Source organism: Lynx rufus, unplaced genomic scaffold, assembly GCF_022079265.1.
Source record: "Lynx rufus isolate CCGP_SWC_20201006 ecotype Redwood Valley unplaced genomic scaffold, mLynRuf1.p SCAF_2, whole genome shotgun sequence".
Taxonomy (NCBI): Eukaryota; Metazoa; Chordata; class Mammalia; order Carnivora; family Felidae; genus Lynx; species Lynx rufus.
The window spans coordinates 43,861,160-43,878,114 of NW_025814834.1; the positions used below are offsets into that span (position 1 = coordinate 43,861,160).

Consider the following 16,955-nt stretch of genomic DNA (forward strand, 5'->3'; position numbering starts at 1 on the left):
ATAAATAAACATTAAAAAAATAATAATCATCATCATCCTAAAATAATCCACATGCTAAAAAGACACATTTTGGGGTGGAAAATATTACTCCTCTACACAGGTTATAAATCAAGTGAGTTTTAGTCCTTCTCCTGAAGATTTCCAGGGATGGAAAATCCATAGTCCCCTCTTACAGCTTATTTCAGTGTTAGTTGTCTTAAATCATTTAGCTATAAGAGAACTTTTGCTACACTTTGCAAGCATTTCCTCATTACATTTTTTGTGGGATGAAATTTGTGAATACTTAGTAGTTAATTGGTAGAAATATTATGATGTATATAGTAGATAAGAGACTGTTTACCTAAGAAATTATGGCTTATTTGCAAAACTAATAGTTTCCTCAAAAATCATTTTCATTTTCCAATTTTAGATGAAGTCTCCATATTCTGCTGAATGACAGGATAAACCCTTGACACTCAAAAGAAGGAAGCAAATGAAAAAGCTTAAAGACTGATCTTTGCCAACAATCATATCTTATTTCTTCAGCTTTGTATAGACCAATTTCCAGGAAATGGTTGAAGTCTGAAGCTCTCCTTTCACTGGCATGACACCACCAATTGGGAATGTTTTGATTGGAATGCTAAAAACCAAAGCTTCAGATAAACTTGCAAGATAAGACACTTGAAGAAACCACTGTTAATATAACATTAACAAAAGACTCATTTGTATATATTTGTTTCATTTCTGATTTTTTTCTCACATGTTACTTATGATTTTGGCTCCAGAAGGATTAAGTATTAAGATTTCAGAATAGAGGCACCTGGCTGTCTCAGTCAGAAGAGCATGTGACTTTTGATCTTGGGGTTGTAAGTTTGAGCCCCACATTGGATGTAGAATTACTTAAAAATAAAATCTTTAAAAAAAAAGAAAAGAAAAAAAGATTTCAGAATAGGTCAAGAATGATAGAGTCACACCTACATCAGTCAAAAACCAGCAAGAAGGCCTAAGAGAAAAGCCAAATAAGCTAATGTCCTGAGTTCTGGCAGGTAAGAGTCATCACACTAGATACCAGATGGAAGGAACGGTGTGACACGAACAGCAGCAATTCACAGGGCGTCCTGGAATGAATTATGAAGCCTCGTGATTGCCATGTCAATACTGTCCCAACTTTGGGGTTTACAGCTGTTGGTACCACTGCCGGGGACGACCTCTCCTTAGGGGAAGGAATTCAGTATCATTCTCCGGTGGTATTCTCAGGTAAATTGCACTGAAAGTAGGTACAGAGGTAAAAATCTCATGAAACAAGGGCTCTAGAAGGGCTTGGACTAGGTGAGTCCTATGATACTTTCCAGCTCTGAGTCTCCAGTCCCATGAATCCAACTTGAGTCTGGGAAAGCGGTTTAGGATGAAGAGAAGTTCCATCCCTTCAGTTTTCTCTGGTGATGAGGGAGGGGAGGGGTTTTACTGGATGCTAATACAAGTATATAAGCTGCAGATCTTTTCTGATCCTTGCCTTGCTTTAGTGGTGACATTGCCCAGATACTGCCCTTAGTTACTAATGCAGGATCCCCCAATACCCAAGACCTGGAGAGGTCTCTATGTCTATAAGCCCTAGGGAAGTTGTTGAACCAGGTGAGGAAGTCACAATACCAAGACATCTGCCATGACCAACTACAAAAAATCTTGTTGCTGGTGTTCAAGGTGAGGTCTGACTGCAGAATCAGAGATGACCATTCCCTCTAGAGGATCTCTCTGTAACTTCTTCTGCCCACCTTTTATCCCTGAGGCAAGCCACACAGAGAGAGGCTAATGTGTAATGGAAAAGGTTACAAAGAAAAAAATAAATATATATATTTTTAATATAACCTGTATTCTCTCTTAAAGAGAGTCCATCTTACCAATTTCATCCTTTATACCCACTCACATGCACCCAACTGATCTTATATTGTTCTTTGAGAGGCAAACTCTGCACCTGCCCCAAGGCCCATTCCCTTATTCCTTTGCAAGCTCCTGAATAGTACTCTTATGGGCAAGGTGTCTATTGGATGGAAGACCATCAGGCTAACTTGAGGTGCATTCTCCCAGTCTCTCTTCCATAAGCCCCATTTTCTGAAATTCAAATATATCAATTGGCAGCAACATTAGAGTAAACCATCATAAACCTTAAAGAAGTAATCTCCAGGAAATCTACCTGGAAATACTCTTAAACAATTGGATTTAGAAGCTAAAAAAGGTTTCAGAAGCTTTTCATTCCCTGGAATGTATTAAAAGTATTATGCACTCTTATTCAGCAAAATTTTTAGAAACTGCCTAATATAGAGCCTGGTAGCAGAATACCAAGGTCTTATGTATGATCTCAACCATCACTGTTATTTGAGGGTAGATAATACAAGGACATCTGTAGTTTGCTCCCTATAATAGAAACAGAGGCCATGTAGTAAGAATAAGAGTTCAACAAGTCACCTGTTTTCGGTTCGGAAAATCAAAACCAAGCTCTTGATCCCAGTATAGAATTAGTTCCCAAGAGTGTGAGTCTTGCATTCCAGAAATCATGTTTGTGAGAGTAACAGGATTTTGGCAGGGTATTCCTGGATATCCCTGTTTAGTTCAGGGCAAGGTGTGTGCCACATGAGATGAAGTGCAATGAATGGGAAGGGAATTTAGACCACACTTCCAACAAATCCTCCCTCAAAAAAATTTTTTTTCACAACTGGCGGCAGCAAATAAGTAGCATTTAATGAAACAAAGTGTAGATTTACTTTTTAAATATCGAATCACATTTTCACTTCTCCCCTCACCCATCCCAGACCAATCACAGACGTCCATTTTGCTAAACCCTTTGCAAATTCTTTTTCATGTAGACTCATTTTGACCAATTGTCCCAAATATCAATGCCTTTGTCTATAATGTTGAAAGAAGGCAGCTGTCAGTGGATTTCCTCAAAGTCTTCAGGTGGCAAGGAAGACCCCCCAGAGACCCATAAAGAATGAGTATGCTTCTGGCAAACCCAAGGGATTTTTCTATACATGTTCAGGAGACCCAAGAACTCCCTGCAGAAGAAGGAACAGAGTAGAGGTCAAACCAATCAGAGCTATATTCCAACAGCAGGTAAGTGTAGTCTGGACTTAGCAAACTGCCTCTGTGCACACTCCAATTTTTCACAGATACTTTTTTTTTTTTCAAATTGACCATGAGCATTCATTGATTTGACTGCATTTTTTAGTCTGGCTTATTGAAGTATAATATAATAAAATTCACCCTTTCCTGACAAGCCCATACAGCTGTGTAACTACCACTGTAAGAACATTTCCACCAGAGTCCTCACAAAGAGGACGCTAGAAAAACATGAGTAAGGACATTCTCTGCAACATCCTTAAATACAACAAACAACTCCATGCAGCTTCCTATGTAGGCAGACAGCTCTGTTTAAAATAAATTGGGGGTTGGGGGCAGGGAGGGGCACCCGGGTGGCTCAGTCGGTTAAGTGTCCTACTTGGGCTCAGGTCATGATCTCATGGCTCGTGAGTTCAAGCCTCATGCTAGGTTCTGTGCTGATAATTCAGAGCCTGGAGCCTGCTTCAGATTCTGTGTCTCCTCTCTCTCTCCCCCTCCCCCACTCCAGCCCTGTCTCTCCCTCTCTCAAAAATAATAAACCTTAAAAAAATTTTAATAAAAATAAAAATAAATAAAATAAATCAGGGGGGTGCCTAGGTGGCTCAGTCCCACTCTTGATCTCAGCTCAGGTCTTGATCTCGGGGTCGTGAGTTCAAGCCCCACATTGGGCTCCACGCTGGGTGTGTGAAGCCTACTCAAGAAAAATAAATCAGATCATTTTACCCTCTGTTTATAACCTTCAAATGGTTTCTGGTGCTCTGGATTAGCAGTTCTTACCTGGGGTATTCATGAGTTTGGATGGCAAAAGAGTTTTCACAGACTTCTAACTGAAACTTAGAATTTCCTTCAATTATGAATAAAGGCAACAAACCATAACCCGCACCTTTTTCTCACATTAGAGTTGTTACAATTATCTCGAAATATTTCTTATGCTAAGTACAATTTTGAAATTGTCATCAGACTCACTGCTAGAGCCTATTTAATGCCATTAACAAAGAGGCACTTGTATCACTATATCACAAAGTTGGTTTTAATATTCTGATATCTGCATCTCACTGTGGTTGCTTTTCCATTTAATCTCATGTATTTTCTTTTATTCAACTAAAAATACTACTCTTTGCAGGAGTTCATAGGCTTCATCAGACTGCTGAAGGGGCCCGTGGCACAAAAATTTAAGAATCCCAACTCTGGGATGATGACCATAATTCTCAAGGGATCTTCCCAAAGTCATATATTATTTAGTCTCTTCTTAGTCTTCAACTCCTCTTTCATCACCTCCCCCAACAATGGCTTCTCACTCTCCAAAACATACATGCACAAGACTGTGCTACTCTCCATTTCTTTGATGGCCCAGGTACTCTCCTGCCTCCCTCCACTGCATCTTCTCAAGTCTCCAACCCCACCTTATCCACCTTGCTACCTGGATAATGTTCATACATCCTGAGGATTCTAGAAAGCCTTCTGCCCCCACACTCCCCATGTGCACATGTGAATGACCCCAGGTCACATCATGCTTCCAGATTCCCCAGCACCGTTCCTATCAACCTTGTTGTAAAGGCATATTAGCTGTCCTCTTCATTAGACTCTAAGCAAACTCTCTATGGACAGGGACCAAGAAGGTTTTGTTAACAGTTATATCCCTAAAATCTAGTGTAATCTCTGCCTCTTAATGAATATTTGTTAATGATTTAATATTTGAACACACAGAAGACAGTAATTAGTTCCATTCTTTATATTGCTCCTTGACCTGCCTGCAAGACTAAGCTAGAATTCTCCATACAACCTTCCAAATTCTAAAATTATGGGATAGTCACTAATATTATACTTCAAATTTAGTAACCAAAACATGCTTGCCATTGCTTCCCTCTACTTCACCTCACTCATAACTTCCAAACTCTGTAGAAATGCTCTGGATGAGATTGTCTGATTATCTGCTTATTCTAACTTCTCTTTAATTTAGAAACCTTATACGTACGTGCCTAACATCCCAGACTTCTGTTCATCCATAGATGAACCAAGTGCTCTTGAAATTTCCCCTTAACTCTGCCTTCATTAAACTCATTGCCTTTACTACTCCTGGGGAAAGCCCTACACAACACTCTTACATTAGGCTTGACAGCCATCCAGTTAGATGTCTCACAGACTGCTGTCAATGGGAAGAACCCTAGAGGCTGTCTAGACAGGGTGGAGATGAGGAAGAGGTTAAGGATGTAGAACAGTGGTGCTCTCATTAAAATCCTTTGGGGAGTTTTTAAGAGTACACAAGTCCTTTATTCTCCTCCCCTCAATTCTAGCTCAAGAAGTCTAGAGCCAGTGTTGAGATCTGAATGGTTGAATTAACCTGTGATTCCTGATTCCGGTGTTGGTTGATGGTATTATGCACTCGTTAAAAAATGTATATTATAAAAATACTGAGATTGTGTATCAGGGACTGCCTTTCTCAACTAGAGTTTCCCATCTGAACCATAAGACACAGTAAGTAATTAGCTTGACTATTTTCCCAGTTGACCCAAGGATGGTACGCAGTGCCATTTGAGGTATATAGGAGAGACAGTAGGTCATACACAGATGCCTCAGAGCATTAGGCTTAATTTTTCCACGGAACCTGGGAGGAGGCAGACTGTCACAGTACAAAGTCCCTCCTGTTGTGAGGAGAGATAAAAACAGACAAGTAATAAATGAGAGATTTAATAAGTGCTATGAAGACTAGAGTAACTGGAAGAAGTGGTCAATGAAGGTCTCTCTGGGGAGATATTTGATCTGAGACCTAAAGAATAAGAAGGAGCAAGTTCATAGACACAGCCAGGAACACAGCATCCTAAAAGAACAGTACCTAAATAAGACCCCTGCTGATAAAATCTTGAGTGCTTGAGGAAAAGAGGGAGGCCACAAGGAGTGGAGCATGGGGAGACATGGAGTGACTGGGGCAACATGGGTAGGAGAGATGGTTAAGACGAGATCATGTAGGAGTCTGGAGGGAAAGCTGAAGGCTGTGGATTTTATTACAAGTGCTATAGGAAAGAGTGGTGGTATTATTTTTGTTTCTTCATTATACTGAAGTTTTCATTTGTTTCAAGTAAATATATAACAAGGTTTCTACAGAAAAACTCAGCTTCAATTCCTGGACTAGGAGCTTCGTGTGGTGCAACCTGAGCAGTTGCACAGGGCCAGCACTCGCAAGGGCTCCATGCTTGATTTAATGCCCTACTGTTGGGTCCTGCAAATTGTACAGCCTGCCCTGTCTTTTTTTTTTTTAATTTTTTGTTAATGTTTATTTTTAAGAGAGAGAAAAATACAGACGGCCAGCAGGGTAGGGGTAGAGAGAGAGGGAGACACAGAATCTGAAGCAGGCTCCAGGCTCTGAGCTGTCAGCACAGAGCCCAATGTGGGGCTTGAACTCAAGAATGGGGAGATCACGACCTGCGCTGAAGTCGGTCACTAACCCACTGAGCCACCCAGGCTCCCAGCCTGTCCTGTCCTTCTAACGGGAAGATAAACGTTCATTCGTGTTGTAGGAATTATGTAAGGAACACTTACTGGTCCCCATGGGGACCGGTGCTCACTCTCCCATGAGACTGGAGTCTATGGTACGGTAAGATGGATCCCCTCACACACTGGAGGTCCTGGGTTGGTCCCTATATCACCCTACGTAGTTATGGCTCTTTGCTGGTGCTGGTGCTGGAGCTCTTCCATTATACTTCTCCCCCACTCCTTCTGGTATAATCACCATAAGGGAAAGGGCGAGTGGGGGGGGGGGTGCAAGAAAATCCCAGGAGAAAAAGAAAAGCCCCTTTTGCAGATAACTGCAAAGGGACACCTGAAGAGCCAGCCAGCCCTTCAACTTGACCTTCACACCAGCTGGGTGAAGGTCAGAGCTTGGAAAACAGGGTCTGAGTTAGCACGCGTGCAGACTGTGTAGAAAGAAGACAGGGAGGAAAACCGGTCGTCTCCAGGCCAAGGGAAGAATGAAAAGATGCAAGTGGGAAGAGTAAGGTTTCCAGCACCTTCGGGAGTTAGAAAACATTCCCCTCCTTCCTTCCCAAGTTAACGGGCACACCCCCCTCCCCCCCGCCTCGGCCTTTCATCTAGTCCAGGACTACTGTAAGGACTTTGCCGACCGGAATGGCGTAGCGCAAGTGGCAGGGCTGGTGCTGGCACTAGCGTGCGGATCCCGCCTCCTTCCTCCGGGAGGCTGTGGGAAGGAACCGCTGACCAGGCGACCAGATTGTGGGAAAACCCCGGGCCGCGCCTGCGCACTACTCCCTGCGTCTCTAGACTTTCGCTTTTCGGTTTCCTCCCAATTCTGCTCCTTCTCGCTCCCGGGCCGTTTCCCCGAAAGCACGTGGGGCGGCTCTTCTGAGCAGCCGAGTCCCTCCCGCCGCGCGCCGGGCCGGCTGTTTTGGAAACATTTCAAAGAGCCGGACTACCTGCACCTCCCAGTGTACCGCATCCTGGGCAGGCATGGGCTGCTCTCCAGAAAGCACAGGACTTCAAAAGCTGTTCACGACGGTGTCTGCATGATGAATGCTCACTATAGACATTTGTAGGGGGAAAAAAAGAAAAAAATATATAGTAACCCACCACCCAGAAACTTAAACACTTTCAAATATTTTCCCTCCTTCCTTCTCTCCTTTTTTCCCTATTTCCATGTGTTTACATTTCTGTATGTTCTTATAGCAATAGGATAATACCTTCTATGTTTTCTATCCTGCATTAAAAAAAATTTTTTTATGTTTATTTATTTTTGAGAGAGAGATAGAGCACGAGTGGAGGCGGAGCAGAGACAGAGAGGGAGACACAGAATCCGAAAAAGGCTCCATCCAGGCTCTGAGCTGTCAGTACAGAGCCAATGGAGGGATCTAACTCTGAATGGTGAGATCATGACCCGAGCCTAGGTCGGACACCTAGCCACCCAGGCGTCCCTCTATACTGCATTTTAATTTAATTTTATACGTGGGTATTTTCCAATGTAACTAAATGATCTTTGAAAGCATAACTTTCATATTCTAGCATATGAGTATCAAAAATCCAGAGAATTACTGGGAATTTTAGAAATCTTTTATTTTGAGGGCACCCGGGTGGTTCAGCCCATTAAGTATCTGATTTCAGCTCAGGTCATGATCCATGGTTCATGAATTCTAGCCCCACAGAGCCCTGCATCTGTCTCTGAGCTGACAGTGTGGAGCCCACTTCTGATCCTCTGTCTCCTTCTCTCTGCCCCTCCCCCCTGTCTTAAAACTAAACTTTAAAAAAAGTTTAGAAATCCTTTATTTTAATCCTGTTATATTAACAGATTAACAAATATGGCTTATACCGATGAAGTGTAATTCCTACTGACGAAGTGTAATTCCTACAATTAGATAGCTCAGTTACCAACATCACTACAAAATTGGAAAAATATGCCTAAAATGCAATATGGACCATAGATTTTTTTCATCAGATTTATAGTTGCCATTTTGAGACAGGCCAAGACCATAAAGACAAAACACAGAGTAAGTTTTTCATTGCAGGACAATGGTCCTGCACCACCCGAGAAATTCCACTTTCTAATTCGGTAGTAGGATGCTTTGCTTTCCCCCATAAGATCTGTATCCATGATCTATTGCTACGTAACAAACCAAACTATCCCCAAAACTCAGAGGGGAATAAAACAACAACCATTTATCATTGCCTGTGAGTCTTTGGTAGACTGGGCAGTTCTGCTCATCTGGGTCAGATCTCTGATCTTGCTGTCTCACTTGCCTGAGGCCTAAGCCCTGACAGCTGCAGACTCAGTGGTGTTCTGCGTGGGCTTTTGTGCTGCAGCAGGCTAGGCTGACTTGCCTTGGAGGCAGGGCAGGGTTTGTGGAATGGAGTATTGTGAGGCCCCAGAAGCCCAGGCTCAGAATGGCACAATGTCACATCTGCTGTGCAATATTGGGCAAAGCAAGTCACAAGTCAGCCCAGATATGAGGGGTGGGAGAATCATCCCTGCCTCTTGCTGGAAGCAGCTACAGAGTCACATTGCAAATGAGTACATAAGAGGAAGAGGATCATGTGGCCATTATTGAAAACAATCTACCAAAACATCCTTCCTAATTAATTCTAATGAGAATTATATAACTGATAATATCTTTTTGCCTTGGTTTGTAGGCTGCACTGTATTTTTATATTACTAGTTATTGTAGATATAATTAAATAAATAGAACTGAGCGACTGGAAATACAAGAAGGGATGAATGAAGAATAGGAATGATAGGGGTACCTGGGTGACTCAGTTGGTTACATGTCTGACTCTTGGTTTTGGCTCAGGTCATGGACTCACAGTCTGTGACTTCGAGGCCTGCATTGAGCTCTGTGCAGAATCTGCTTGGGATTTTTTCTCTCCCTCTCTCTCGGCCCCTCCCCTGCTCATTCATTTTCTCTCTCTCTCTCTCTCTCTGTCTCAAAATAAATAAATAAGCTTTTTAAAAAATTAGAAAAAAAAGAAGAGGAATGATACTGTCTTGATGACTTCCCCAAGCAAAAATAAATTTGCTTCAAATAGGAGGTTTGGGATGGTTTCTAAGAATCTTTCCACTGTATCATCATGGGAATTTATGAGTTACTACAGTGCTTTCAATAACTCATCATAAAATGTGGCATCTAGGGGCTCCTGGATGGCTCAGTCGGTTAAGCGTTGCACTTTGGCTCAGGTCATGATCTTGGTTTGGGGGTTCGAGCCCTGTGTTGGGCTCTGTGCTGACAGCTCAGAGCCTGGAGCCTACTTCAGATTCTGTGTCTTCCTATCTCTCTGCCCGTCCCCTCTTCACGCTTTGTCTCTTTCTCTCAATCTCAAAAATAAATAAACATTTAAAAATAAAAAAATAATAAATAATAAAATCTGGCATCTGGACTCCTCACATCTTTGCCCTTTAAATAAATGCCAGTTGAGGGATGGCAAATAATAAGTTTTATCTTACCTGCCATTTCTGATTGATTGCTGTGACTTACCAGATACAACATGGAAAGGTATTCAGAAGCTGGGCACTGGCAGCAAAGAGTACCCTGTCATTTGTTGCCTTTTTTTTTTTTTTTTAACTCAAATACAGGTCTTTGCATTTACTGTTTCAAGTTTTATCCAGCTGGTTTCAGCACAGCAACATTCTACCCCAAGATAATTTAGACTTTTGATTCTGTCATCTGTGAATTAGTCAGTTATTTCAGTGGGGGGAGGGGGAATCTCAGGGGCTTACAACAATGACAACAAACAAACACATCTTACTCATGGGTATGTGGTTAGGCTAGACCAGTTCTGGTACATTTGGGGGTGGGTGAGGGGGCTCCATGCAGCGTTTCTTCTAGGACTCAACCCGGAGGAGCAGTGGCTGCTTGAGCCTGCCATCTCCTAGAGCAGAGAAGGAGCATATAAGGACAAGTCAATCACATGGACCATTCAAAGTCTCAGGTTGGTTGGAGTGTGCCTCACATCTGCTTATATTCCACTACTCAGCATGTCAAGGCCAAAGTGAACTGAAGCAAGGAGTGGGAAGGGAAAGAAAAAAAAATGAAAATAAGGCAATCTACCGACCATGGTATTAGCTTTTTTTTTTTTCCAGATTTGTGTCTTTTGCAAAGTTGACACTGTTGATATAGAAATAGAGTTTCCTAAACTGACTGTTCTAAGGGGGCCATCACACATTTGGGTCTTGTATTTCTGACTCTCTAGTTTTTGTTTGTTTGGTTGGTTGGTTTGGTTTATTTGGCTGCTTTTTCATCAGTCGGCATATTAAATAATCACACTTACAAAATACATATAGTTTGCCCTCCAGGAACTTAGAATCTTAGAGGGAATAAGACTTGGACACTTCCAAAACCATTATATAGGGAGTGTGTGGTGATTGTCAACATAAATAGAGACACTTATATATCAGGTTATTTCAGAGACAAGATTAATCAGCACAGGCTGAGGTGGTTCCAGAAGGAGAATACAGGATTTTGGCTTAGTTTTAAAAGTTGGGTAAAGATTTCATAAGTAAAGTGACTAAGGGGCAGGACATGCCATTTACTTTGTGCAGTACTCGTCAATGATATGGGCAAAGGGACAGAAACAGGAAAATTAAAACCTTGGATGGGGGGGGAGACAGGGAATAGAGTTTAGTTGGGTAAATGGGACAGTGGGGGACAAGACTGGAAAGAAAAGTGAGGACATTCTGTGGAAGATCCAGACTAGTAGACAAAGTTTGTGTTTATCATAAATGCAGTAAGAGTCGTCAAGGCCTTTGAGCATGGATTAAGGGTATCAGTGTGGTTAAAGTTTTAGAGAACTTAATTTGGCAAATATAGTGGAGAAGAAAGGGATGGGAAGAAGGTGGTGTACCTGGTACTTATGGTAACATTCCAGTGCTGAAGTGATGAGAGCTACAGAGTATGGTCAATGATGGTAAAACAAAGGAGGATAAAGGCACAGGGCAGGAGACACCCACAGAACTTGATAATAAGTGCTGACTTCCTAGAGTCACATTTACTCAAACGTGGTCTGGGCCCTTCTGCAGGTGAGTAGGAGGGGAAAGCCTTTTTACAGTGGACTGGCATCTCTTTTTACAGAAGGCTGCTACTTTGGTAACAAGGGTCATTGTTATCACAGGTCAGTGAATATGTGACAAGAAGAAGTATATAGATGTGGGAAGAGAAAAATAATAGACACATGTATAAACACATCCCTGGAAAATTATTTAGATCCTTTTCCTACCTGAAGTTGCCTTATTATTCCAGTTCCCTCTGCTTCAAGGAATCAATTTATCATATGGGCATACCTTCCAAGATCTAATCTAGGCTGGACTCAGGGATGCCTACCTGGGGGAGTGCCATTTAAGCTGAGTTTTTAGCTAGGACATAAAAGATGAGTTAGCCAGAAAAGAGGATGGGGGAAGGGGATGTTGCCCCAAGTAACTTTCCAAATGGAGAACTGCTGGTGAGAAGGTCCTGAGTTTGGGGAAAGAGCTTGGCATATTTGAAAAACAAAAATGCTGAAGTATGGAAAGGAAAGAGTGGCACAAGATGGGGTTAGAGAAAGTGATAGTGGAACCAGGGCTTTGTACGCTCTATTAAGAATTTTGAATTTATAAGGGGTACCTGGGTCGCTCAGTGGGTTCAGCGTCTGACTCTTGATTTTGGCTCAGGTCATAGTCTCATGGTTCATGAGATTGAGCCCTGCATTGGGCTCTGTGCTGGGTGTGGAACCTGTTTAAGATTCTTTCTCCCTCTCCCTCTCTCTCTGCTCCTCCCTCCACCTCATAGGTGCAGGCACACATGCACGTATGCACTTTCTCCTTCTCAAAATAAATAGACGTTAAAAAGAAGTCATCATGGGATTTTTCAAGTTGGCAAACATGCTCTGCTTTGAAATCCAAAAGAAAATCACTCAAACTGTTCTAGAAGAATGGGTTAAAAGGGAATTAAGAGCAGGGTGCCTGGCTGGCTCAGGTGGTAGGGCATGTGACTCTTGATCTCAATGTCCTGAGTTCAAGCCCCAGGCTGGGTATAGAGATTACTAAAAAAAAAAATGAACTTTTAAAAAAGGGTGGAATTAAGAGCTTAAGTGAAGCAGCCGTTTGGGAATCTACCGCAATAATCCAAATGAGAAAAAAGTGCAGATGGTATAAGAGTTGTAAAGAAGTCGATGAGACTTGAGGAATGTTTAACAGGAAGAATCAGCAAGGCTCAAGGACCAGGTGTGGTGGGTCAATATCAAAGATGACTCCTAGAAGAAGGCAATATCAAAGATGACTCCTAGCTCTCTGACACATGCTAACTCTAGGTAAAAAAAAAAAAAAGGGGGGGTGGCAGTTTTGAAGAGAAAGATGATGAGTTGGTTCTGAATAGAACTAGTTTGCACAGTTTACCAGACATCCATGTGTTAAGTCCAGGGAAGACTATACACATGCGTGAAACTTACAGGAGAGGTGTGGACAAAATCCACATGTAGAAGCCCTTCACATCTAGAGGGAAATTGAAGTTGTGGGTGAGATCATCACTGACAGTGTGAGAAATGTAGGTAAAGCTAACCAACATCTGGACCCTGACAACATTTAACACTGAACGGTTTGGCAGTGGAGTGAAGCAGAGATAAAGAAGTGTGCCTGAGAGGTGGGAAGAAACAAGCAGGATCGTTGCATGGCCATGGAGGAAATGCTGAGAAATGGAGGCGCCAACTGTTTCTGAGTGGTCCAGTAAGGTGAGGACAGAAAAAGCGCCCCCCTGGGTTCAACAACACGCAGGTCAGCTGCTAAACTTTGCTTCTAGATAGACAACGTCCCCACCTGTGACCTTTGTCTTGGGTTCAAGTTTGCGCCTCTGCAAATACAGACTTCCTTTTACTTGTTCTCTAAAATGTTTAGAGGTAACCGGCAGTCGGCCGAGTTGCAACACACAGGGGAAGCTTCACGTCAACCAATCCCCACCGCGGGGCTCCGCTCAAAGACTAGGGAAGGACCTCGCGGGCTGGCAGAGCGGCGGCTCCGGAGGGGAGAGAGCCCGCCCGCGGAACAGCCACGTCCGATTGGCGGATTGCAGCAGCCTCTCGGTGATTGGCGGAAGCGGAAGAAGGCGGGGCGCCGGGTGCAGTCTTTTCTCCCAGCTGGTACTTTCGTTTTCCTGCACGGAGTCTGCGGAGTGGCTCCGCTGGACCCGGGACGACGCCCGTTAGACCCCAGACCCAGTAGAGGTGACCCGGGTGCCCGGGAAAGGCAGCACTGCTGCGCCTCCGCCCACTGCTGCCCGACCCAGCGCTCAGAGTGAGTAGGCATGAGGTTCCGGGTGCCGGGGTGTGATATGCCAGGACCGCCCTGTCGGGGCCTGGTAGCCGGACGGAGAGGACGGGCTTTGCAGGTGAATCCGTCATCCCGGAAAGAATGCGTACCCAATATCACAGGTGTTCTTGGTGACAACTCGATTGCTCCTGGCAGTCGTGCTCTGGCAGTAAAGATGTCTTCTGAAATAGAATTTTCCCACATAAAACACTACATTTCCCCGTTTACCTCCACCTTTTCCTCCTTCCCGCCCCCTTCCACGACAGTCATCTTTTCTTCTTTTCACAGAAAAGTTTTCATTTGCCGCGTGCCATCCTTGGGGAGCTGTCTAGGTTAGACGCTCACATCCTGTGCATGCAAACCCAACAGTCTTGGCACCTGACGTGAATAGCTGCTGTTTGGGTTGGATCCTTAGCCCCTTGCTGGGACACAGGTGACAGGTCAGTAATTGTTCATGGAAGCGAATGAATGAGTGCATAATTTTGGAAATTTAATTCTGATTCTATGTTTAATTTTTTTTAATGTTTATTTTTGGGAGAGAGACTAACACACACAGAGTGGGAGTGGGAGTGGGAGAGGATCAGAGGGAGAGGGAAACACAGAATCTGAAGCAGGCTCCAGGCTCTGAGCTGTCAGCACAGAGCCCGACGCAAGCTCCAACTCACTAACGGTGAGATCAGACCTGAGCCCAAGTCAGTCGCCCAAGGGACTGAGGCACCCAGGCACCCCTGCATCTGTGTTTGAAGATGAAGGAATGTAGGGACGCCGGAGGCTTAATCGGTTAAGCGTTAGTTAAGTTTTGGACTTCAGCTTAGGTCACAGTCTCCTGGTTTGTGAGTTCGGGCCCTGCGTTGGGCTCTGTGCTGACAGCTCAGAGCCTAGAGCATGCTTCAGATTCTGTGTCTCCCTCTCTTCTCTGTCCCTCCCCTGCTCGCACTCTGTCTCGATCTCGCTCTCAAAAATAAATAAACTTAAAAAAAATATTTTTAAAAAAGATGAAGGAACTTAATGTCTTTCAGGAATATAAAAGTTCCTGCAAACCCCCATATTAGTCTTTGAAAAAATTGTGTCTAATACTGAAGAGTTTGTGTGTATGTGTGTGTGTGTATATATATATGTGCACATATATATGATTGACTGCATTGGATATTGTTTAAGTTGGAGAGGTTTTTATGGGACAGAAATAAGATGAGCCTCCAGCACAATCCAGTATGCGACCACTGCTTAATGAGGATGCAGAACTCAAACTTGGTGAAGTATAATATGGTTGGCCCTTTACATTCTAATTCACTATGAAATATACCAGATTTTAATTCAAACTTAGTACATACTGTGTGCAGGACACTGTCCAATGTACAGAGAATGCTTAAACAAAAAGAGAGTAAGAAGACATGGTCCCAGCAACTCTGAAACTTACATCATGCAGGGGAGAAATCATAGAGGTTAATAAGGAACTGATGGTCTAATAGAGGGTACAGAATGCAGTGAGGCACAAGTCAAAGAAAGCTGTCTCTGGATGAGTCTTAGCTTTAGGAAGAGGGGGCACCATATCTACCTTTGAATGCCGGTAGGATTTAGAGAGGCAGAACTTTGTGGGGAGGCTGTTTTCAAGGGTGAGTGACAGCTGGAGCAAAGCAAAAATGGTGGGCATAGCCAAAACACTGTAGAGAATTTGGTGAATGATTTGCTCTGTTAATGGGTGAAAATAGGGTAAGGGTGCAAATCAGCCTAGGAATGGGCAAACTAGAAGTTTTGAGCAAGACAGGGATGTGGTCTATGTGTACAGCAGGAGGCTGGATTGAAAGATAATGTTGGAATGTTTTGTTTTGTTTTAGCATAGACAATCTTTATTGGCAGATGTTAAGAGTGCAAAATGGTGGGGCATCTGGGTGGCTCAGTCAGTTAAGCGTCCAACTTCAGCTCAGGTCATGATCTCACAGTTTGTGAGTTCGAGACCTGCGTTGGGCTGTGTGCTGACAACTCAGAGCCTGGAGCCTGCTTCAGATGCTGTGTTTCCCTCTCTGCCCCTCTCCTGCTTGCGCTCTCAAAAATAAAATAAACATTAAAAAAATTGAGAGTGCAAAATGGTGACAAATCCAAAGGGATGGGAAAGGAGGTGGGGCATGGTTCCCCTTTGTCCAAGTGAGGACCCTATAATCAGGCCAATGGGCTGGGAGCACTTGACTGTGGCCACTTTGGGTCCAGCACCCTTCAAAGAACAAGCTCCTAGACAGGAGGTTCCTCACAGAACACTGGAAGGGAACAACACCCCAGAAGAGGCATGGGCTATGTCCCACACCCTGGTAGCCTAGCTCCTGCCCACTGCACAGCTTGACAGCTTGGGGTAGGGGTGTTTGGGGACTGGGCTAAACTTATCCCTCTGAAAACCCAGGTATCTGCCTCCTGCCTCAGTCCCCCCTCCCCATCCCCCCCCCCCCACAGTGATTAGCCAGGTTGGATGGCCTAACAGGGCCCAGCCCAACCCAAAGTGAATAGTTCACATAATATACCATATTTTAGCCATTGTGTGGGTTGCAGGCCTTCGGAGACTGCAGGGATCACTGTGGGCTGACCCTAGCCAAACAACCCTTTCTAGGCCACAGAAATCAACCCAAGGTCTTGAGACTATAGAGGGGGAGTCAGCCTAACATTGGAATTTGAGCCAGGTACCTGGGGGATGATCTTGTCACTCCTTGCATTGGTTACAGATTTTGTGAGAAGATGATATGGCTTCTAGATTTGTTAACATGAATTTGTTAATTGCCTGTTCCATGCCAAGTGCTGTGTCTGTATGAGTTCATCCAGTCTTAACAACCACACCGTTGATAGGGAAGTGAGTTTCCTGAGGTCATGCATGTAATAAGAGGTGCTGTACCCCCTCTGGCTGACGCTCTGGCCAGCCTATTTACTTTAGGCATATACTTATTAAACACCTTGCAGGATGGGAGAGAGCCACAGATTTGGAATCTCTCACTCAGGTAAAATTAATTTGAAGTGAAAAATCAAATTCTTATAGCAGGTGTGCCAAAAGGGTGGGTTTGTGTCCATTTCTACTGGGATTTGTGAAGGTAACTAGCTTTATAGTCCCACCATA

General features: G+C 43.6%; 2 protein-coding genes and 1 long non-coding RNA gene across 6 annotated transcripts in view; 2 read left to right on the forward strand and 1 right to left on the reverse strand.

The window, feature by feature from the left end:
• The window catches only part of STAT4 (signal transducer and activator of transcription 4), a 91,405-nt gene extending 90,708 nt beyond the window's left edge, over positions 1-697 (forward strand). For all 4 annotated transcript variants that reach the window (XM_047084150.1, XM_047084153.1, XM_047084151.1 and 1 more), the window contains one exon: positions 410-697. In XM_047084150.1, coding sequence (XP_046940106.1) covers positions 410-436 — 27 coding nt within the window. In that variant the 3' untranslated portion in view covers positions 437-697. The remainder of the gene's footprint in view (positions 1-409) is intronic.
• Positions 698-2,701: 2,004 nt separating this feature from the next.
• Positions 2,702-13,562, reverse strand: LOC124515344 (uncharacterized). Its single transcript, XR_006962795.1, has 4 exons — positions 13,373-13,562; positions 10,336-10,458; positions 7,521-7,624; positions 2,702-3,029 (listed from the first exon to the last, which is right to left on the reverse strand). It is a non-coding gene; the product is annotated as an uncharacterized LOC124515344 (long non-coding RNA).
• Positions 13,563-13,697: 135 nt separating this feature from the next.
• Positions 13,698-16,955, forward strand: part of STAT1 (signal transducer and activator of transcription 1) — a 42,941-nt gene continuing 39,683 nt past the window's right edge. Inside the window, exons 1-2 of the mRNA XM_047084154.1 lie at positions 13,698-13,846; positions 14,150-14,301. The gene's annotated coding sequence lies outside the window, so the exon portion shown is untranslated. The remainder of the gene's footprint in view (positions 13,847-14,149; positions 14,302-16,955) is intronic.